This window comes from Coturnix japonica, chromosome 1 (assembly GCF_054131305.1).
Source record: "Coturnix japonica strain WE chromosome 1, WE-NBRP24, whole genome shotgun sequence".
NCBI classification, from domain to species: domain Eukaryota; kingdom Metazoa; phylum Chordata; class Aves; order Galliformes; family Phasianidae; genus Coturnix; species Coturnix japonica.
This window is the reverse complement of record NC_140663.1, coordinates 36,000,373-36,023,327: the sequence shown is the minus strand read 5'-3', so window position 1 is coordinate 36,023,327 and position 22,955 is coordinate 36,000,373. Positions and strand designations below refer to the sequence as shown.

Here is a 22,955-nt window from a genome sequence, read left to right as displayed (position 1 = left end):
CTGACAGCCAGTATTTAAATGTTGCACTGTTCACATCCCGAAGTTAGTCACAGCAACTCTATAGAACTGTGGTTGACAGTGCACCACTCCACAGTCACTTCATATCAGTTGACCACTGATAAATCTAGAACAATTCAAAATGTTAACATTTAAAATGTATGATTTAGCATCCTTTAAAGGCAGGACTGTCTTTTTCATCACCATGTATTCTTTCTCCATCTTCATCCTGTGCAGAATTCTTTTGGTATGAACACTGAGAAACCCAGGAGTATAATCAATAAACATGCTCCTACAGAGAGGTGTATTTTCTTCTCTTTTCTTTTTTCACTCATAGGTTCTTCTAAAACAAATCACAGTGATCCAAAAATTCAATCCACAATCCACATTAATAGACTGGACAAGGCAGGTAGGTGGATAATGCTTTTGTTCAGTTATTCAAATAACCGAAAACACCAGCTACAACCTGTGTTAATTTGTGTATATCAAGATTACAGGTAGAGTGCTTGCAGGCAAAGCTTGAACTGACAGCTAACTGTGGCCTCGTAGAGGGCAGTTTACACTCGGAGAGCCTCAGTACAGACAAACTTCATGTAGAAACCTAATCCTTACAATAAGTCATGGTAACAAAGGGAATTAGAATCAAGTGTCAGCTATGAAAGATATCCAAATGTGATCAAGGATTAAAAATCTGAATTATAGATGCTTTTGAACTGCCACTAAGACTAAAGGAAGGGGTGGGTCTTGCACAACAGGTTTGTTCTTAGCTTCTGAAGCAGTCTGCTACAGGCTGTATGCCGAAAGTCACTAGACTGAGGAGTAGACCCTAAACCTGAATTACAGTGGGGTCCAAGCAGAAGCATTCATCAAAGTTTGATCCTGTTCTCCCTCTAGTCACCTGAAGTTGAGTCTTAAACAAAAGCAAAAAATAATAACAATAAAAAATATATGTTTTAGGATCAGATTGGTCTCAGCATTTGGGAAAACAGCAATTGAGTTATCTAGAAAGTGTAATCCCTGACATGACATTAGAATGTGTATGTGAGTAATGCATTTAATTCTCAAAAACCACTAAGTGATACTTCTTATGGGAAACTGATGCAATTCTTTGCCCAATAAACAAACTGCTGTTAAACCATTAGATATCTCAGACAGCAAGTTCTGCCATGGAAACTGCTTGAATATAACTGATGGGTTTAAAAAAGGAAGGATTATTTTTCCCCATAAAAGCAAAATGCATATCTGAATGATGAAAAACATCCCCAGTCTTTTGACAACTCACAACACTACTGAAATCTCTACTTTTAGTTGCACTGAAGTGCAAGGTACAAGTGAAACTACTGGTCGGCATAAAAAAGAGAAAAGCCTGAATGCATGTTGTGAATTAGTCCTAAGGTGAGATTTATAACCCTGAAAGCTCACTGTACCTAAAATCTTCACTGAAATAACCTGGAGTTTCATGCAATATGCAAACAATCAAACTGTGTTTGAAGGGGAAATGCCTGATAACAGCTGATCATAGAATAGAGAATGGCTTCGGTTGGAAGGGACCTCAAGGATCATCAAATTCCAACCCCACTGCCACAGACAGGATAGGCAGCCACCTATTCACCAGTGGTGAAATAACACTTTAACAGAACAGGGTATAACCAAAAATAAAACAATATTATATAATAGAAATAATCTATTTTGTAGCCTCTAGTGAAATAAAGTAGATGCTCAACAAACATTTTAATGTAAACCTGGATAAGAAGAGTCCTGCAGCAAACTGAAATTTCAAAGGAAAGGTAGGTAGCAACCCAAATGTAAGTACCCAAGGTGAGTTCAGTCATTACAAGACATTTATTTCAAAGGCTAACATCCAGAACATGACTAAAATACATGTGTATAACCCAAGCACAGATTTAACTATACTGGTGTGTATAGTACCGCCTTGTGCCACAAACCTCTGTTACCATCAGAAACAGGGCTTCCACCTCTGTTTAATGTGGCTCTGGCACTGAAGTGAAAAGCTTCACTTACTGCAGTATTCCTGTTATGTGGCAGCATCCCAGTTCCTATGAATTAATGATCCCATGCCAAGGTTAGGACAGGTGGAGATGTGCTACTCAGGCAGCCAGCAAGCACATTCAGAGCTACTCTGTTTATTCTTCCATGTTCCATTGCACTTTGCTGTGGAGAAATAATATTCTGGCCCTTGTGGCACCAATTCATGAGGGAAGCTAAAGGGTGATAAAAGTCACGAGAGTAATAGATCACAATCATTACCTCATCTAACCTCCTGAATGCCTTGGCCATTCTATTTTTCTTGAGAAGTTAAATCAAAGCGAGCCTTTTCAAAAGACCTCTAATTTTTGTTAAGATTACAGGCAACAGTGAGTAATTGGTCCCTATGTTACCCTTACTGCTGCAGTAGTGTATCTTACTCAAGGTTGAATTTTGAAACTTCCAGCCATGGGGCCACCTTATGTTGTAAGACAATAAATTTTAAGACTGTAAATCCCTCCACCATTAAGCCTCATCCATATACATGGACCTATTCAGAGTGATTTAGTTTCTTCATACCCTTTTCTTTGATCAGCTTTGACTGAGTTCCTTAGACTATATGTCAAAGCTGATTTTCTACCTTGAAAGTCAAACACCAGATCTCAGACTCCAGTAAGTTGCTTTACCAACACAAGGTGCAGAGTGAAGGTCATTGTGTTAGTTCTGTGTGACATTTCTATATGTCCAAGGATCACTCAAGTGCTTTTGGCAACATCACACCAAGAACTCAACACTGAGACTGTCACATAAGAATACCCCTCCCCAAAACAACCTCCAGTCTTGCAAGTATCCATTGCATTCCATATCACTTGCTTGCAGCAGCATTAAAACACACTACTTTGGGGATGTAACTATTTAGCACAACTCTTCAGATAATTCTTACCATTAATTTGGACATTTTAGTACAGAATCATAGAATAATTGGCACTGAAAAGGACTTCAAGGATATCCAGTCCAACCCCTTGCTTAAGGCAGGGCTAACCTCACAGCAAAAGCAAGTTGCCAAGATCTTCACCTAATCAGGTTGGAAAATCTCAAAGGACAGAGCTTTCTTGCTTCATGGACAACTTCTTACAAGGTTTACCCACTTCCAATGTGATGTTTCAATATAACTCATGTCATCTCAAAACATGGCCACGAACACCTCTGTATTTTAGATCTCAAAACACTACAACAACAGAGTAAGTCTGAAGGCATCCTATGGGAAATAGTCTTGTTCATTGGCATCTGACCACTGACCAATTATGAAAACCTGTCAGTAAGCCCATTTCTAGTTTATACGCTCGAAGTTCTATTAATTCAATCTCATTTCCTTGGTTCAGTAAGCATCACATGATACTGAATTAAAACTTCCAGTGCCGGCCAAGGAATCAGCAAGCAGGTTGGGAGGCAGACCAGTGCTTTCCATCTAAAAGCATCCACCTTCAGGAGGGTGGTGCTGACCAGCACTACTTCTCTTGCTGACTTTTGTTGTTAGCCCACTACTTCTCCTGGGAACTGATGCTGGAAAGCAAGAGCCACAGCTCCCTGCTTCATCCCAGCCCCTTTCTCCAGTTAGGGAATTTTGCAGGACAACTTCTAAAATCTTCCCTGTACAGTTGCTTTAAGTATCCCTGGGCTAGTTCTTTGAGAGCCCTGAGCATTAACTGTGCAGCTATGCTGATTAGGACATGTTTAATTCCAGCAAATGCTGCTTTTTCATCTTCCTTGAGTGCGCGTAATACTCCCATTCAAGTCTCTCATCTGAGTGCCAATTAGCCCCTGTGGCAGAGCACATGAAATCTGACCAGGGGTAGATAAAAAAGGATAAAGCTGGAATAAGCTTCTTGCTTTCCACAGTTCAAGCACAAACAGTAGATTAGCTAAACTTGTGTATTTCTAAAAGGCGACATATTTGGCATTAGCGTTACACAGATATTCATAGAAAAGTTACTGTTATAGCTGCATTTTGCTTCAAGAAGTCTGTTCACAACATGGCAGATTAAAAGAGCAAGCCTGAGGGTTACGACGTTCCCTATGAAAAACAACTAATTAACCTGGCACCTTGCTTTTAATATTATTTAAACATAATTTTACACGTGTACCAATCATAACAGTTTGAGTGTTGTCACATTACACTGTTACATCTCCAAACGTGAATTTCTTCCCTTCTAAGGTTGGTGAATCCAGTGTGCAGCACTGTGACTGTGTAAGAGGCACTGTTAGGCTTTACGTCGATCCAGCTGCTCCACAAGTATATAAAGTCTACAAAATAGAAATCCTCACATTAATTTTGACCTTAAAAACTGTTTGACAGGAGCTGGTTTCTTGATTTTTTTTTCTCTCTAATTTTAATACTGCCATATGTATTTTTAATCTCTTAAAACTTTTAGTGACAACATTTCCACAGCTTCCCTAACTTAACTACCTCTACTACTGCTTAAATACCCCGGCAATTACAGCTGTTACCAATGCACAGTCTGCTTGTGCTGTATTTTCACATTCCCTGTGCTGTGCCCCCAGTAAACGAGAGGCAGAGTGCTACATTCCTCTATGGGTTAAAGTTTTCCCAGTTTTGGCGTTTCTTGGGCAAGTGCAACAACGCAGGTACTGCACAGGACAGCAGTCAAAGGGGGCTCAGGTCTCCACTGTCACTTCTCTGCACACTTGCTCACAGTGGAAGGCAGCACAACTGCACGTCCCTTTCTGGAGAGGCAGAACGGCTGCCCTTGGGCTCCGGGCTGAGGACGGCCAGCACAACCAGCCCTGCACGGCTCCACCGCTAAGCTCAGCTTGAAGGATGAGCGCTCAGGCCTGCACAAACTGAGCACATCCACCCGCACGATGTGACCTCGACTCACGATCGACCTCTCTCCCTTTATGCCTTTCAAGCCCGAGCTGTGGAACTGTATGGGACGCGTTCTAGGAGATATCGAGCGGTACCCTGAGGACGGCCCGGAGCACGCAGAAGCCCATACGCGGCTCCGGGCTGAAGACGGTACTGACTACAGCAGTGCCGTCCGAAGGGCGCTGTGAGGAAGCCCCGGTGCAGCGCAGCCCTGGTGGGGCCCCGCCGTGGGCTCTCCCGGCAGCTCCCGGCTGCGCTCCCGCAGGCGGCGCTGCGCCGCTCCCCGCCCTCGCGCTCTCGCTCCGCTGCGGCACCCCCGGGCGGCGGGGCCACAGACGGACCGCCCCTCGCCCGCCGCCCCCGGCCCCAGAGAGCTGTCACCGACGCCGCCCGTCCCTCAGGGCCGTGAGCCCCGGGAGTCCGCTCTGAGGCGAGCTCGGCGGCCTCCCGCCGGGCCCCGGTGCGCACCGCAGCGATGCCGGCAGCCCGCGCCGGGCCCCGCCGGGCCGCCCTGCGCACGATGCACCGCGGAGTCCCGTCCACGTTGAGCCGCCCTCCGCTGGGCGCCCTCTCCGCCCCGCTCGCCTCCTCCTCCTCTTTTTCCTCCTCCTCCTCCCACGGAGCCACCCTCCTCCTCCGCCCCCTCTCCCTGCCAGCCTCCTCCCCGCCCTTCCCCTCGCTCCACGCCGGTGCCGGAGCCGCGCGTCACTCGGGCTCCAGCCCCGCCGCAGACATGGCGACACTGACCGCGGTCCAGCCGCTCACGCTGGACAGAGGTAAGAGCGGCGGCTGCCGCCCCCCGGCCCGACCGAGGGAACATCGCGGGGCTCCGTGCGAGGCGGGCGGCGGGCGCTGCCGTGACGGCCCGCCCGTCCCCGCGCCGTAAGGGCTGGAGGCGGCGGGTGGGTGGGCAGGGTCTCCCCGCGGGGCTCCGGAGCGAGGAGAGGAGAGGAAAGTTTGTCCGGCGGCGCGGAGCGGCCGGGGGACGCTGGTAGGGCTGCACAGCGAGGGCTGGGGCTGCGCGGAGGTGCCCCGCGGCCGTGAGCTCGGTTCTCTTTGCCTCGCTGCCGCTGGAGAGCCGCAGCACATCCGCACCTGTCCGGAGACGGCACCGCGCTTGGGGCGGGCGGAGCGGGCGCCCGGTTGTAAGGGGAGCGTGTGTCGGCGTTTGGGGTCGGTGCGGGAGTGCTGCGTTGTGAGCTGACGGTGATGGTATTACTCCGTGTGATGGTATTACTCCGTGTGATGGTATTACTCCGTGTGATGCTATTACTCCGTGTGATGATGCTATTACTCCGTGTGGTGATGGTATTACTCCGTGTGATGCTACCCTGCCGGGGTGCTGTGCGTGCCTGCAGGCTGCTGCTCCGTCCGCGGAGAGAGAGAGAGCGGCTGATGTTTTGCTCGCCTTGAGTTTGTGTCAGCAGCCTGACCGAGGTAATGAAAAGAGGTGCTGAAATCGTGAACTTTTGTTTAAATTCAGTTTTCGCCTCCAGGCTGTGAAAATTGGACGGCTCCCTTGCGATGCATTTGCGCCGCTTGCAAGGCCGAGCGAAAATGCTGTTTAGTTTCTGTGGTCACAGAGGAGAAGGACTTAACCTGATGTCTGATTTGTTTTGCTTCTGTGGCTCTGTGAGTTAAAGAGGTCACACAGCTCCCAAAACAGTTTCTTGAGTTGCAGATGCATCTTTCTTCTTAACTTCCATCAAGGAGCCCAGTGGCTCTGATCATGTATAAATCTTGTACTCTTGAAAGCACGATTTAGGCCAGTGCCGCTTTTTCTTTTACATGCTCTTTCTAGAAGATTAAGACAGGCTAAATCCTATGCAAAAGAAGCCTGATGAACCCGGTTTCAAGGTGAGAAAGATGGTGCAGGGACCTTTACTGGAGCTTTATGAGAGCAAAGCAGTCTACAGAGTTTCACAGAATCACAGAAGATCCTGAGTTGGAAGGGATCTGCAAGGATCATTGAGCCCAGCTCCTGGCTGCACACACAGCCACCCAAAATCAAACTCTCTGTCTGAGAGCATTGTCCAAATACTTCTTGAACTCAGTCAGCGCTGCCCTGGGGAGACTTTTCCAGTCCCTGACCACCCTCTATTGATGAACCTTTTCCTATTGTACTCTAAGTACAGTTTGCTGAATAGTTTTAATTTCACCGTTTTTGGAAAAGGAGAATGTCAAGTTATTCTTACTGAAATAACAAAGTGTTTGTTATTGGCATGCGCTTGAAATTAAACAGTTCAGAAATCCACTGTGTAATCTACAGTTTCACCCTAATACTGTTTTCAGTAAGCAGGACAAATCTATTTCCTGGCAAAGAGCTGAACAGATGGCAATCCATTAGGAAACCTGGCTTTTCTAAGGAAAGTATTACTATTTCAGAATTACACGTTTCTTTTCATCACTAACACAGTGCTTTAAAAAAAATCACAATACACGAAAATGCAAATTAGTCCAAATTTAAATGTAAACATCTGTTGTCTGTGTCCAGAATATGCCTAAATGTTTGGCAGGGGTGCTGGTGTTATGGACTCCCTGGTTGTCAGCCAGGGCTGACAGTAGCGTGAGGAGATACGGCATCACGGAGTGGTAGAATGTGACGTGCAAAAGGGAACTACAGGCAAGAAGAAATAGATTTAAATACTGCACCTGGCCTGCAGAAGGCCATTACATCAACGAGATACACTTCGTCACCCATAACAGGTTGTTATTCCATGAGCTGGAGAGGGCGGGCTGACACTCTAGGAGCAACCCAAGCCTAGTACTCCCAGGTACTTCCTCTGTAGTCTTTCTCTCACAGCCAAGGAAGCAGGAAAGTTCTGTGCAGTGTGATTTTCCACATTGCACTTGTTTTTATTAAAGCAGACACAGCTATGTTTACTGTCACTTACGCTTTGTGCAGCTCTGCTGTGATATAGGCCCAGCCTGGAGAAGGGTTGTAGTCTTGTATCTACTTGGCTGTGCCCCACAGAGAGCTACGTGCAGCAAGAAAATAGAGAGCATTGCACCAAAGGCAGCACTCACTACCATGCGTTGCGTAGGGAATGGCTGCTTCGTCTCTGGCTAGGAAATGTTTGCTTTTTCCTCCACTAAGGAGTCCAGAAATAGTAAAACTTTGTATAGATGCATACATCAGAAATCTGAGTTAGGCCCCAACATGGTCTGCTCCCAGACGAAACCTGCATTCTCTGTTCAGTGCTGTGATGGGGGCCTTCCTAGCACCCAATACAAGTGGAATTCAGAATCGTGTGGTAAAATGAATTACCATTTAAAGGTGAAGGGCATGTTGTGTGTGAATGATTGAAAGCCAATTACATTCTGGAAGATTACTTCAGTCCAAAGCACAGGAATTAATTTCCCTAATTCCTGTCATCATGTGCCTTTCTACCTGCGCAAATGTGTGCAAGTTCCATTAGGGCTTTTTAATATGTGGAACAAGTTCACAAAATAATGGAAATTTTAATCACTTACAATTTAATCTCCAAGGCTTTTGCCTGACCTTTGTGTGGTGCTCTGTTGGGAGGAGGGGAAGGAATCAGCAAGTGCTTGAGTGCAGAGATGTAAAGCTCTGGAGCTGAGGGGGTACAGCTCTGGGATGAGCTGCTCGTGCCCATGATTGGGAGCTTTGTGAGGGGCAAAGCCTGTCGGCTGAGTGTCTTCAAGCAGCTCTGTCAGTCTCTGACAAAAAGAAGTGCACCTTCCTGTCTCTTGCATACTCTTGCATGCTTAATGGGCAGCACTGTCAGTAATCCCCAGAGCCCGTCAGGCCTCACAGTGGGAATGTTTTAGGCCAATTCAGGGGTGATGCCAGAAACTTTGGAAGCTGTGCTTGTTTCATGTTGAGGCGGAAAGTTACAATGCTGCGTTACATAAACAGACAAAGTAAGGTCGGGTTTTGTTTTTCATTTTGCTACGGATTTTTCAGTATGTTCTCAGTTTAATTTGCCTCTTTGGGCTCAAAATCAAAATGGAATGTTTAAAAATGCCAATGCTTTTACTTTTTACCTTTGCGTGCCACTTTTATTGTCACACCTCGTGCTTTGTTCTCAGCGCTGGAGCAGCAGCACTGCCTCTGCCTGTCCTCACAGTGCCCTCTGTGTGCCACAGCCCTGCGGTGACAAGCTGTGGCCACTTTCCCCATCATCAGGCAGAGCTCGCATCTCCCTGGTGGCCATATTCTGTTGCCACGCTCTCCCCAAAGCCCTGCACAGCTACAGGAAGCTTCTGGTGGGTGTGAGGCACTCAGTGGGTGCCTTAGCACAGTCTAATGGAAGCATTTTCTGCAAATAACACTGTGCTCCAAGGTATGTGATGGATAGGAGCACCTTTCTGCTCTTCCCTTGGCTCTCATTTTAGGAGTGGTTGCATGGAGCCTCAGGGTTTGAAGCAGGCATCTTGCTAGCTAGGCATAATGTGTGTTCCACTCTCAACTTTCTCAGTTTTACTGCTTTGGCAGAAGTTTTCATCAAGCTTGTTTTACATAACATTTTACTTGTGCTCTTCTCTTCCAAGATGAAAATCGACTCTGACAGAAAACTGACCATTTATTTACTCAGTTTTAAAACTTACCATTTATTTACTTTATTTACTGCAAAACTTCAGTTACTCTTCCTTGTTCCCAACCATGAAAATGGCAGCTTTAAAAGAGCACTTGTTAAAACTTCTTGCTTTTGATGATTCTATACAATTAGGCTGTACAAAGACCATTGCATGATTAAGTGCATGGAAATATTTCTCATTTGAAGGAGAGCTTTCAACTGTCTTTTATTAATAATCCATGTCCTCTTACGTTTTTCTTTATATAGTTACTATTCATGCATGCCACTGGTGGTTTCAGTTCTTCATGTGATTGAGGATAAAAGAAGAAATTTGAATAGACTGAATATACAGTGCTGATATTTTAATCCCTGTGAAGTCTCTTGACAAGGTCATAGCTATTGGCTGTTGACAACCAAATTTCTCCTCACATTCAATTATATCCTAGGCAACTGGAAAGACTTCTTGCTCTTGAGCTGTGACACACGGCTAATCTCTGTTGGTTTTTTAGGAATTCAAATAAGTATTTTTTGATAGAGGGGATGTCCCATAGCTTCCTGAAAATCCTTAATAAAGCACCATGTCCAGTGACAGTAAATAGGTATTTGAATCAATTTATAATTTGATTTGATGGCTATCAGCCATCAAATAGCAGAGGTAGATGTACTCTATGAAATGTGACCAGATGATGTTTGACCGTTTGCATGCATTATTGCTTGCTAGAGGGCTCTTCCTTCCTTTTCTTCTTGTCATTTTTCTTTTCATTCTCATAACCTATATACATGGGGATTTCCCCCCATCAATGCTTATATATTTCTATACAACAGAAGTGGTGCTGAGTATAAATTGCTAGATATTGTCTTTGGAAAAAATTGTATAACGTACTCGTCAGTAAGATGAAGTCAGAGTCATAAAGTGTGAAATATACTCCTTGACAGAGGTGCAGCATAAGGCCAACTATCTTTTATGGTGCGGTTAAGCCCTTCAAAACAGTGTTAAGCGGTTGTGCTGCTCCCTGCATGGCTTTCAACAAAGTGTTTCCATCTGTCAGAGAGATTTCTTGTACTGCTCTCCAGCCTGGCGTGTTAAAGGAGAAAAATACTTCTGCAAGTGCCGTGCGCTTTAGGTCTAACATTCCTCTATTTGGTGTGCCAGCTGATGACATATAAATAATCAGATTCATTCTTCTGAGGCTAAAAAAAGGCCTGTTGTTTGTAGAAACAGAGAGAATTGACTGTTCTGGATTCAGTCTGAAATGTGTGTTTTTATTTTCCATCAATATGCCAGTGTATATTTGACTTCTTATTTTTCATGTATTTATTTGAAGGGATGGATTAAGGTAAGCAGGTAATAAGGGCAAGAATATGAGAAATTCTTAACTTGAAAGATATCTTCAATAACATATTTTGAAAAGTTAAATGCACACATTCTCCTTGGATGCCTCAAGGCAGCAGAAGGCCGGCCTGGTGGAGCTGACTGGGCTCACTGCTGTATGAGCTCTGTGTCACAAGGCAGGCTGGCCACCAAGGAGAGGGCTCTGTCCTCAGGCCTGAGGCAGCTCCCGATGATGGGACGTTGAAAATGAGCTTTGTCACGATGCATTGGAGTGAATGAAAAGTTCATTGCATCATCTCCAGCACGCGCCAGGCACAGCGGGCCTCTGGTGCTGCCTTCCTTCAGAGAGCTGTGCCTTTGTGGCTTGTGTCATGCAGATGCATAGAAATGTCTTCCAAAAACTAGTGGTGTTTTTAGCATTGTCACTATTGTAGAGTGTAGAGGGGGGATATCTGACATTTCCAGTCGTGTTTACCTCAGGAGCGCGTAACTCATCAGTAACTGTTTTCAGAGTCAGGAACAGTGGTGGGAGACATCTCCGGTCCTCTCCTGCTCAGAGACTTGGTGTTCCTTCTTGTCTGTCAGATTGTAGCAGTGAAGTAATCATTGAAGCCTACCTGAATTAATCCACTATAGAACAGACTGATAAACAGAACTTGCATGTTTATATTGTTCGTTTCGTTCTTCAAATGGGTCTTTCCGCTGAAGCATGGTGGCATGGATTGAGTCCATGACAAGCTCCAGAGTGCATGAGGGGTTGACCATTTGCAACAAGTTGAGAGAGAAAATCAGAAAGCCCGAGGGGTGCTATTTTGATGCATAGTAACCTAAATTATTTTACATTATGCATTTGTGACATTTAAAAAATAGTGCTGACATACTGTAAACTGTATGTGTATGTAGAAACCCAAGCAGTTTCAAAGTCAATCTAAGTCGCCTTAATCTTCCTTTGTGGTATTTGCTGGAGATTCACCCCTGGAATAAGAAATATTCAACAGTTGATTCTCTATTCAGATGAGCAGATTTGATTCAGAAGTGCACGTTTGCGTTCTAATGATGCTTTCCTGAGTGTTTAAACCACAAACTCAGACCTCAGCTACGATAAAAAGAGAGAGATGAGAACTTTTATTGAGAACTCCATGGCTTGAAATAGAATGGTTGGACTCCGTACTTGAATGTAGTTCTGCTCAGTCAGGAAATGCTTCTCATAATGAGTTCTCATTACCTTAGTGCTCCTTCAGTAATAGGGCTTTTTGTTGGTTTTTGTTTTCTTAAAGAAGGTAAAATTGATTAGAAAAGTGGATTTCTAGAAGAGATTGGAGAATTGTTATTATTTAAAGTATGGAACAATTAAATATCCAAGAATACACGGAGCATCAAAGCATTGATTTGTTTCTGTGTAAACACAGATAATTGAATAAGGAAGAGCGTTGCTCAAAATAGACTCTAATTCATTTTTTTCTGAAACAAAATTACATTTTTACTGTTTCGTTTTAATACAACCCCCAGTTTAAACACTAATCCTTTATATCCACTAAACTCTTTAATTTTCTTTCTCAACCATGTTTTCTGAAAAAGGATAAATCTCCCGGATAATAAGGTGTCAATCCCTCTGCAATCAGTTAGGCATTAAGGAAGAATGTACTCAAAATAGCTTATACAGATCACCATAGTCATCAGCAGCAGTTGTAACCCTCAGAAACTTGTTTACCATCATCTCATCAGCTTCCAATAGATCTGGCAGTAGTGTTTCTGCCAAATGCTGTTTACTGACTCAGCACAGGAATAAAAGAATATCACATCTGTTCTTAGAGTGGAGAAACTTTAAGAGAGGATGTTGGCCTTATAATCAATGAAGCAGTCTTTGAAAAGAGAGGTGTTTTAATGTCTGTTTATGTTGTAATCCAGTGGTAATAGTGGTGGAATTTATACTAATTTATTAAACGCTTTCTGCTTCTTAGCAGTACAGCCATCTTAAAACATGCCAGGTGTGCTCCTGAGATCTTAGGCAGATACCTACCTTGTTGTGAAACCAGGCTGCAACCTGAGAAGTGTTCTAGTTCCCCTGCTCCTCAGCATCATTCAACAAGTAAGATAACAAACAACTGCATTCCAAAAGTGTCAGTGAGCTCCTTCTCACAGAGGTTTCCCATTTCAAAGTTTTCTTCATAACTTGCAGCAGCAATTTAAATGGTCATGACTTTCTTCTGAGGTCATACTCTTTCCTAGTTGTAAATTGATCGTGAGCAGTTGTTGAGATCTGCCATCAGCATATTTGTACCACCTAGGTGTACTGCCAGTGGATGTTATTCATTGCCACCTTCTTAATGTAGCTTCTCCCATACACATCCTCAACAGCTCCCTTCCTTGAGAAATGACTAGACTGTAGCCAGCTACCAGAGGGGATTCCATCTGCGAAAAGTAATATTGTTAAATCTACTAAAATTGAAGAAAGGATATTAACTTTTTTCTTGTTACCTGAGCCTACAGGGAATCTTATCTTAGGTGTAGGTATGTGATCACTGTGTCACAGCCATTCTCTTGCATGAATGCCATCTTTTTACTGTTATCTTATAGGAGTCTCAAACCACCTAAGAAGCCCCAGAAGATAAAATCATGATGCTAGACTTGATTTGCATTGCAACTATGTACAACTGCCAGTAGCCCACAGCCATCTTTCTCATCTTCCTGGTAATAAAAGATTTAAGTTTCAGATTAGCTGGAGAGGTAAGAACCGAGAAGAGGCAGCAGGAGGTTGGTAATGACATGAGCAGAGAGGAAAGTGAGAGCAACTGCCTTGGCTCCAGCACAGTGCCTGTTGCGATGGAGAATTAGCATCCTGAAGTTAACCTTGCCTCCCTTTGAGAGGCACCGGTTGGTGCCTTTTTTCCCCTTCCTGTCATCTTCCCTGCCAACAAAAATGACTCTGATGCAAACAAAAAGCACGCTGCAAGTATCTGTGTGGGTAATGCATGAGATTGCCCATATGGCCCATAGTTATGTTTTGCAGTGTGCACATAGGACACACTACATGCTTTTGCTTAGGCGAGGAAATGAGAGAGTGGAATTCAGCTAAGAGGAAAGTATATCCAAGTTGGATGTAATGGTTTTCATCCTGTTTTTCTTTGTTTACACAAGCCTATTCTTTGTAGATATTTCTGTTTTATAATTCTTGGGCTTAGTCAAATTTTTAATTCCTTCCCTGATTTTAATGGTTTTCTCTGACTAAATCAAAAAAAATGAGTGTTCTATTAAGTAGGGTTCTTGATGTATTTTATTGTAGTAGCCTTTATTTTCCCTTTTAATCTGAGATCAGAACGTGGAACATGTTCACATTTGTAGTTTCAGTAAGATGCCCAGTGTACTTCAGTCTGGCATTTAAAATGGTGGCATTCCAGCATGATTAGTGGCTTCTGCTGAATGAATCCTACAAGGCCAAGAGATACTGTCAGCAAGAGATCGATGAAGCTAGTGGAGTTGCTGGGGCATCTTTTTGCAAGTTACCTATAGCTACAGGAAGGAGCATACAGTTTCCTTACTTTCATAAAGCTCAGATTGTAGGGTCTCATGTCTTAAAAGCCAGATCCTTAGCCTGCTGAATATCTGTATGTCTCAGGGATGCCTAACTTTGCTTCAGAGGCTGATTTTTTATTTTTATAGCTTCAGAAGTTCAACACAAAACACTCACAGTTCCTTTGGAGGCAAATAACTGCTTTAAACACTTGAGAACTTTGGGGTTTGTAGAAGTCCTTACAGAGAGACTAAGAACTACAAAAACAAACTCTGAAGCAACAAAGTATTATGCTTTCTGTTGGAAATGAGGGTTTCATTCCTTTTTTGAATGAATGAATGTATGCATATATAACATGTACAACATGTATTTGTTTGAATACAACATTCTAAAGATGCTTTTGTGTCATATTCACAGCTAACTGTCCCTAGTCAGAAAAGGCACAAGAACAATATCTCAACTGTTCTATTCAGCACTGAGTAACTGTCTATGAATCTTAGTTATGATCACAAAAAGCAGACACAATTGAGCAGTAGAAAGTTGTATATTTATATATACAGAGAGAAAAAAATGTTACCTTCCCTTCTCTTTTCTCCCAGGGTAATGCGGGGGGAAAGTCATGACGCTGTTTTTAAAGAGCTGTGCTGGAACATACACAGTGTTTTCTGTATTTATCTATTCTTTGCATTTTCAACTTCAATTTTTTTTTTTATCCCTTATCTTAAGGGATAATTTGGAAGCTCGTTTTCGCACTGGTGCTGTATTCAAAGCTTTCCATACAAAAGCAGTGGGTGCTGTCACAGGGTTGGTGTACGTCTTGGTTACTCACAGATGGTGAAATCTTCTGATGAAAATTCTCAATCTTCCATTTATGCACCTCCTCACCTTTGCTGCTTTAGATTTTGTAACAAAACTACTAATTTAGAAGAATAAAAATTATATAACTGTTTGAAAAGTATTCGTTTTTAAGGTTTATTTTCAATGCTTGTCTAAGAACAAATTTTGAATATTATCAGCAAGGACGTTCCTCTGACTTAACACCAGGTATGTGAAAGCTTCATTGTAAAAACTGAGGAGTGGCTTTACCTGTGCAGGTTAATGATTATGCCAGAAAAATTGACCAAGGTAAAGCAAATCCAGTTCTCCCAGTTAGCCTTTATTGTAGGTTAGGGCTGTGAAAAAGCCCTAGTGAAGAGGAGAATGGAAATTACTGATTAAAACTTGTCAGGGTGGAAGGGGGAAGATTGCTCAGACATAAGTAGAAATTGAGAAGTTCCGAGAACATAAAGGAGCATACTTTTCACTTAAGGGGACCTTTTGAATGTTGAATTTGAGCAAGCTAAGGGGGGTATTCAGGAGCAGTGTGCCTGAAGTGGGAGTATCAGTATTTCAGGCCATGTGCCTGCAGTGGGGAAAGCAGAATTGCTGAAGAGGTTCTTTGTAGTGTTGAGGCTGCTGGATGGAATGATCTCCACACAATATCTGTCTGTATTTTGGATTGTAGGTGACTCTGCATTCCTTGCAAATTAAGTGTCCTTTCTGTAAGTTATTTTGCGAAACGTATCAGACCTGTGCTGTCACATTCAGGTGTTCCTGCCAAAGCTGCTGGGAAGATTCATGATGATTAACATGCCCTGGGGTATGCAGCATGTGGGTCAGGAGCAGAGGGAAGCAGAGGGTTTGCATGCCTGTACTGTGTCTGAACAGCTAGAGCCAGAAAAACCTCAGTGCATCACTAACATACAGAACAAGAAATGTAGACCCAAATAGAGTCCAATGAATAGCCAAAGAAAATGAGCATGGCGTGAATGTACGTACACTCAATCTTACTTCATGGTTGGTTTTCCTCATATGTTATGAGAAAAGATCCATGAGATTCTCGGTTAAGACAGTTTTAAAACCTTTAACTACAAAGCTCATTGGTTTGTGTGCTGACAACAGTATTTTTGTTGAACGTGACTGTTCTCAAGTCTGGTGTCTTCTGTACCACATGGAGGTAAATTTGCAAGAATTCTTTGCTGTAAATCTGGACAATAACAGTGGATTTCATCATACCATGATGTAGGATGCAGGCATTTACATCTCAGCTAATCATCTAGTCTCCCTTTGTAGTCAGCAAAGAGAACAAGCGCTCCTAGAGTATGATTCATCTTATCTAAAATAGGTCAGATGAATTGTAGCCTGAAAGTGTTTTTCCTTCATCAAAAGTAGCAACAGTCTGGGGTGAGAAGCTGAGCTGTAGATGCCTGCAGAACTGTGGTGAGTTGAAATCCTCAGCACGAGGTGAATCACGAGGATTTGGTTGTTCTTTGTTATATTTATTTCTGCATTCACGGTAGTGTTTAACCACAGGAGTAGAAGTGATTCTGCATTGAACTTATAACTACTACCCGTATAATATAAGGCTATATAAATATTACTATAAATATACCAGAAGCACTGATATTACTGCTATGATGTCACAGTTTCTAGCACGACAGGGCAAAGGGGCCTTTTTCTCCCCTTCTGGGGAGAAGGAAAGAAAAACGATCCAATTAAGATAAGGATAGATAACAAATTTACTACAAAAGGTATAAGAATGTCCCCCAGAACTGTAGATCAGGAGGCTCCTGAGAAATGCAGTACATTCCAATGTATCTTTTTCTTGGAAACACAGCTCCACCACCTGTCGCATGATGTCATGATACTGAATACTGATAAGAGCAGGATATGTAATTAGTTTGAATAGACCTTACAAGTACACACTGTAGTGTTGAAAGTTATTGCTATATCCTAACAGCCTAACATGTTGTTCCCTGCACATCAAGTCTGATTTACGTTGTTGAAGTACACCTTTATGCTTACGCATTGGTGTGAAATTCAGGGCAAGACAAACATAGCAACTTCAAGCTGCTCTCTGCCTTCATCTTCCTGAACTGTTTCAGTTAAATTGTTTTAACAGGATAGTTGTTTTATTTCAGAAGAACACTGTGCCATCAGTAAGGAGATGAAGTGGGCATTGGGCAGTCTGCTATTTGACGCCAGGTGGGAATTGTGAGCTGCTGCTTTGCATAACATGACAGCAGAGCTCCGGTAATGCAGAAAATTCTCAAAAGGTACAAGCTGAAAATCTTCCAAAGCTTGGGCTTTAACCAAGAAGTCACAGAGATAAGGGGTTGATGGCTATGAATTATGAATGAACTTCACTAATCACTGTGGAATTCTAATTGCCTAACCATTGATTACCTACTGTCATTTGATAGCGTTTGAAGATCACCCTGTGTAGGTTTGGAGAATTATGATAAAAAGTAGAATAACACTGAGAATTTGGAAATGCGTGTTTTCATAAGCTCCAAAGAAGCGACTAAACCTTAACAAAAGTACTGGAGGAATAAAAACCAGACAGTTATGAATACCTGGTATGTTATGCAAATTCTTCACCTTCAGCCTAATTAAAGGTCTTCAGGCACAATGAAATCGAGCTTGAAAATTGTCAACATTATTTTTCTGTAATGCCATAGTGAAGCTAGTGAAGACTTACCGAGTGTCCTTGCTGTCAATTTGTAGTGATGTTCTACCTCTCTGAAGTACCAAAGCATGGTATTTATTCAGCACATTTTTATTTCCTGATAACTGGCATACTAATTTGTCTAAATTCTCCAGAATTAAAATGAATGAGGCAGTTAAATGACTTCAGGAAGGTGAGAAGTCTATTTTCTCATCTTGTTAATAAATAAGTGATCATCAGATTGTTGCTTGAGAGGCAACCCAGCAACAGGAATAGTTTATCAGAGTACAGAAATACTACATAGGTCGCTCCACAAGTAATGCCTTCTTTTTTTTTCTTTTTTTTTTTTTCCCATGGAAACTGCAACAGATACAAAGAGCGCAGTAACACTCTTTGATAGAGCAAACGCTCAGCTACAAAACACTACTTTTCAGCATAGCCACCACCATTATCTGTGCATTTTTGCTACTGATGAACAGCAGCCTTCATGCTGAGCTCCTAAAAATCTGCACTAGTTGAGGTAACACACTGTGGCTGCCACCACTGCTGAAACATACCACCACTGCTGCACCATGCTCACATCCTCTGCCTGGCCTGCATAAACATTCAGCAAGCATCGACCAGTGTCAGTGGGTATCATCTTTCGCATGGAAATATCAGTGGCACACCTTTGTTTCATACACATTTCCATGTCAGGCGCCATGCTGTCAGACTGCCCCTCTGCTGCCATCTGTCACACAGCAACATCACGTAATGGAATATTGTCAGGAAGCTTCAGCCTCTGCTGCTGTACTACCAACATATTCCTGCTGGTGTCGTGGGCCAACAGAATAAAATAGGAGGCATTACTTATGTGGGCAGCCCTTGTATATTTCTAAGTGATTACTATTTGCATCCAAACTAGTATTATAGAACATACTAACATCTGTTCAGATATTTTTTAACTCAGAGGATCATGTATTTATTTGAAGGACCAATTTGCTCATAGATCAGTATGAGATGAGGATTGGGTGCTGGTAGATGTACAACAGTATTCATGTTTTGCATTATAAATCATGCAAGTGTATTCATTTTCAAGAGCCACTGTCATATTAGATGGGAAGCATTTAATACACTAGAATAATTTTCTATTATTTTTCCTTTTAATTTATAGCTTATCTGACTGAGCTGGAACAAATTTAAAGCCTGCACAAAATATACCAGGGTAAAACTACATTTGCAAAATGCAGGAACTTTGTTTAACTGAAGTTCACAGTCGTGTGAGAGGAGCACCAAGTGCAGACCTGCTGGGGTTCATTCTGCAATGCATAGATTCATAATTAGCTTTCATGTAAAAGCTGAACTGAAAATAACATTTGGTTTTAAAAACATCCGTCAAATCCAACAGATCTATCTACATTGTATATTCTTTTGCTATTGGAACAAAATCAGTGAGTGAAAACAGTACGTTAGAATAGGGTGATCAGCAAAGCATTAACTAAGCAAAATGACCTTTCTGCTAATTCTGCTCTCGTATGTGGCTATACATACAGAATTCAACTTCATTTATTATTGCATGGGAATTTTCCACTTGTATCACAGTGTGGTATTTTGCTGGTTCTATGTTCTAGAGACACCTCTCCTTAATGCTTAAATAGCAACCTACTGCTTCTTTCCACTAACGATACAAATGAAAATTCATTCAAATTAAAACAGAAAGAAGGCTCGAAATTGTCTTTTTTTTTAATCTGAGAGCCACGCTTTTCTTTTGATGAGCACATTTGATAAAATGTGTTCCACCCACAGCCCCCTGACTTCACTGACAACATGATCCACCACGCTGAAACCTTATTATTTCCTGAAAGGCTGTAGGCAAGCATGAAGATGAGAAGGCAGAAAGGGAAGGGAATGTTAAACAGAACAGGAGAGAAAGAAATTCTTTTTATATCAGGAAGTCAGAAGAAAATAGTTAAAAAAAAAAAAAAAAGGCTAGAATTCTATATAATAAGATGAGAAATATTATATTAATATTCCTTTCCAAGTGTGCACACCATAGAATACAGAGGAATAATTCCACCCACGTTGGTACTCAAAATTCCCACTAATTTCTGTGTGATGTGAATGTGGGAAATGAGGATAGACATCAGAGATGTTACCATCAGCTCAGTGCAAATGTAATGGAGCTCGTATTTCTAAATACATAAAATATATTTCACAATTCCACTTGTGTTCCTAAAATGTCTTGTGTTCCTAAAATTAGGTTAAAAGAAGGGCAAATCAGTAATAAAATGTGTGAGTGTTTAATTTGCATAGAATGTAGCTGCTTTTAACATAATTCCATGAGTATTGTGTATCTATATAAGCACATACGTTTCTCATCAGTCTCTGCTTTTCACTGATGGCTAAGAAAATGTTATTCAAGAGCAATTTCCTGGTGATAATTTTGGCAAGGAAAGCTGATTACATTTGTAATCAAAGGGGGATTTGGGACAAGAAAAGTATCCCAGCAGATGAATAGCAGTCCTTTGGAAACCCGTGGCATTGCTCTAACTGACAGGGATGGATTGATTACCTGCTGCTTGCTTTCTTGTCGTCGTAACTTTGAAATCTGCCTCAGCAGCACTCTCATCATTTCTTTGAGCTGGCACTTACTTTAGTTTTGTCTGGAACTTGCCTCGTATAAAGGATCAGGAAAAAGCTTCACTTAACTTACATTGAGCACGTTCACTTTTTAAGCTTTCCTGGAGCAATTGTTCATTCAAATGTCCCCGTCAGAATTATTAATGGAAAGAAATACAGGCTATTTCATGAGATCACATTTATACATTCATGTTTTTAAACAGTTTTGGTTTTGCACAAACCATTACACTTCACTCCTGACAGAGCATCAGTGTGTAACAAACAGCTTTGGCCCTGAACACGTCTCATTTCAATTCTGTATTTTTATCCCTTGAAGCTCTTTATTATTCCATGTTCTCTCCACTGCAAGCAGTTTTGCGCAAGCTGTTGCCAAATTGGGTCAAGCCACGTGCCTAAAAGAGAGAAAGCAAGCTGATTATTGTTAACAAATATGGTGAATAAAAAAACAAGAACTTGGGCAACAACATTCATGCATTCTGGCTCACTGGATGGATTTGGAAGTGATGGAAATCAGAATACTTTCAGGGTATTCAGAGTTTTCTTCACCCCAAGCCAGTTCTTAATCAGAAAACAAAGTAAACTGATACTGACAAATGACACCTTGGTGATCAGTTTTGTGCAGGAGTCTGCATACTAAACATCCATTGACTTCATGCCAGGCTTTTGAACTGGGATGAAAACTTACCTTTTGTATTGTAACATCCCCTGCTTTGGAAGTGATTAATTGTTTGAATCTGGTCCATGCCCTAGGGAAATGTTTAGACACATACTTAGCAATTTTGTATTGATCAATCTATTTAAAGCTATTTAAGTTCCCTTCTGGAACAGAACGGCTATAATTCATTGAATATCATTCAGTTCAGGGCCAAAAAGAAATACAAAGTTATACACACAATATGGTGAGGAAACTTCCACACATCTGTAAAATAGAAATCAATCTGTCATCTCTGGCCCCAGCCTTCTACATTTATAGTTGGTGACAGGGAAAGACAGTCCTAAAGTTCCCTGAACTAGTATTGGAGAAGATGCCAGTATGACTTAGAATATCTGAATTTCAGAAGTCATATCTGATCCATTATGATCAGCTGTTGGAGCTTCTTTATGATAAATGATCTGATTGCAGAATGAAATGCATAGCAGTTTTTACCAACTAGCAAATAGACAAATGCCTGTTAAAAGGTTCGAAAATTATTTGGTTATTAACTTGTTATGGCATAACCTACTATGCTAAATGCTTGCTTATCTTCTTCAATTAAACTGTAAATTTTTTGAGACATCACCATCTCTGTTCCTAACGCTGAAGCAGATGGATAATAATTATTTTGTTACAAATACATTATTATAACTTTATTCCTGTTAGAGGTCATCTTCTGTCACCTCTTCCCTATTTCTCTTGTGTTTTATATGTAGGACATATGGTCAGTATAGCTCAGCTACAAGCCAAGGATTGTAAGAACTATTTCAGTTAGGATAATCCTCTAGTCAGAAATAGTAAAACTCTTGTCATCAAACTGGAGAATAAGGCTGTATGTAGTCATTGTTGTGGAGTTATATGGTGGACTGGGGAAGGGTTTTATTTCTTCCTAGTGCAGTTAGCGCACTGAATTAAAATACCTCGAATACTTTTTTATCATTCAGTACTAGTAATACATTAAATCACTAGGATACAGACCTATTTGTAGTGGGATTGTGTAGTTGGCCAATGGTAGCTCAGGTAGCTATTCACAGTATGCCAAAAGAATGTGAGAATGAGCACATGATCAAGACTGTTGTTCAGTGATACCTGTGAATTTACAGGAAGAGCTGAAAGGTAGCACTAAATGATGCAGGAAGAAAAACTTGCTATTAAGCTCCACCATTTAGAAGCTGACTGAGATGTGTATCATGCAGCTCCCTCCTGGGAGTAAGTCAGTATGGCCAGATTTCTGCTCAGTACTCAGAATGTCTACAAAGTTAGGCCTTCTGGATTGCACTTCAGAAGTACCTAGATTGTGCCCTTGATGATTCATATGGACTTGAGGAGAATTTAGGCAAGCAAAAAAAAGTATTTCCCATATGAGGGTGCTCCAAAAGTAACACATCCTATTTTATGCTGTTGGCCCATCTCATCAAGAGATATGTGTTGGTATGGCAGTAGAGATTGACCCTTCTGGCCAGTATTCCATTGCATTTTGTTGCAGTGTAAGAGATGGCAGCAGAGGAGCAGACTGATAGAATGGTGTCTGACATGGGAGTCTGTATGAAGCACAGGTGTGTCGCTGAGTTCTTTCATGTGGAAAAAGGGCACCCACTGATGTTCATACACGCCTACTGAATGTTTATGGAGACCAACCAGTGGATGTGAAGTGGAGGTGGCATGGGGTTGGAGCTTGATGATTCTTGAGGTCCCTTCCAATCCAAGCCATTCTGTGATTCTATGGTTCTATGACTCAATGACTCGTTCTTGTAGACTTTCTGTAAGTAGACCCCATACTGTTTCTGTGCTGCTTCTGTGCAGAAAAATAAGAAAAAAAAATAGGTCTGCTAATGTGGATTAGCTGCTTTAAATTGGTAGATTTGTTCCAGGAAAGGTTTGCAGTTAAGAATGCAGCTCT

The 22,955-nt window shown here is 41.9% G+C and overlaps 1 protein-coding gene and 1 long non-coding RNA gene across 6 annotated transcripts in view; one reads left to right on the top strand and one right to left on the bottom strand.

Moving 5' to 3' along the window:
• Positions 1-1,816: 1,816 nt before the first annotated feature.
• LOC116653191 (uncharacterized) lies at positions 1,817-5,465 on the bottom strand. Its single transcript, XR_004306667.2, has 2 exons — positions 5,339-5,465; positions 1,817-4,287 (listed from the first exon to the last, which is right to left on the bottom strand). It is a non-coding gene; the product is annotated as an uncharacterized LOC116653191 (long non-coding RNA).
• LIN7A (lin-7 cell polarity scaffold A) overlaps positions 4,380-22,955 on the top strand; it is a 46,642-nt gene continuing 28,066 nt past the window's right edge. For all 5 annotated transcript variants that reach the window (XR_014942696.1, XR_014942698.1, XM_015857388.3 and 2 more), the window contains exon 1: positions 4,380-5,646. Coding sequence is in view for 3 of the 5 variants with exons in the window: in XM_015857388.3 (XP_015712874.1) it covers positions 5,346-5,646 (301 nt within the window). In the remaining 2 variants the exon portion in view is untranslated. The remainder of the gene's footprint in view (positions 5,647-22,955) is intronic.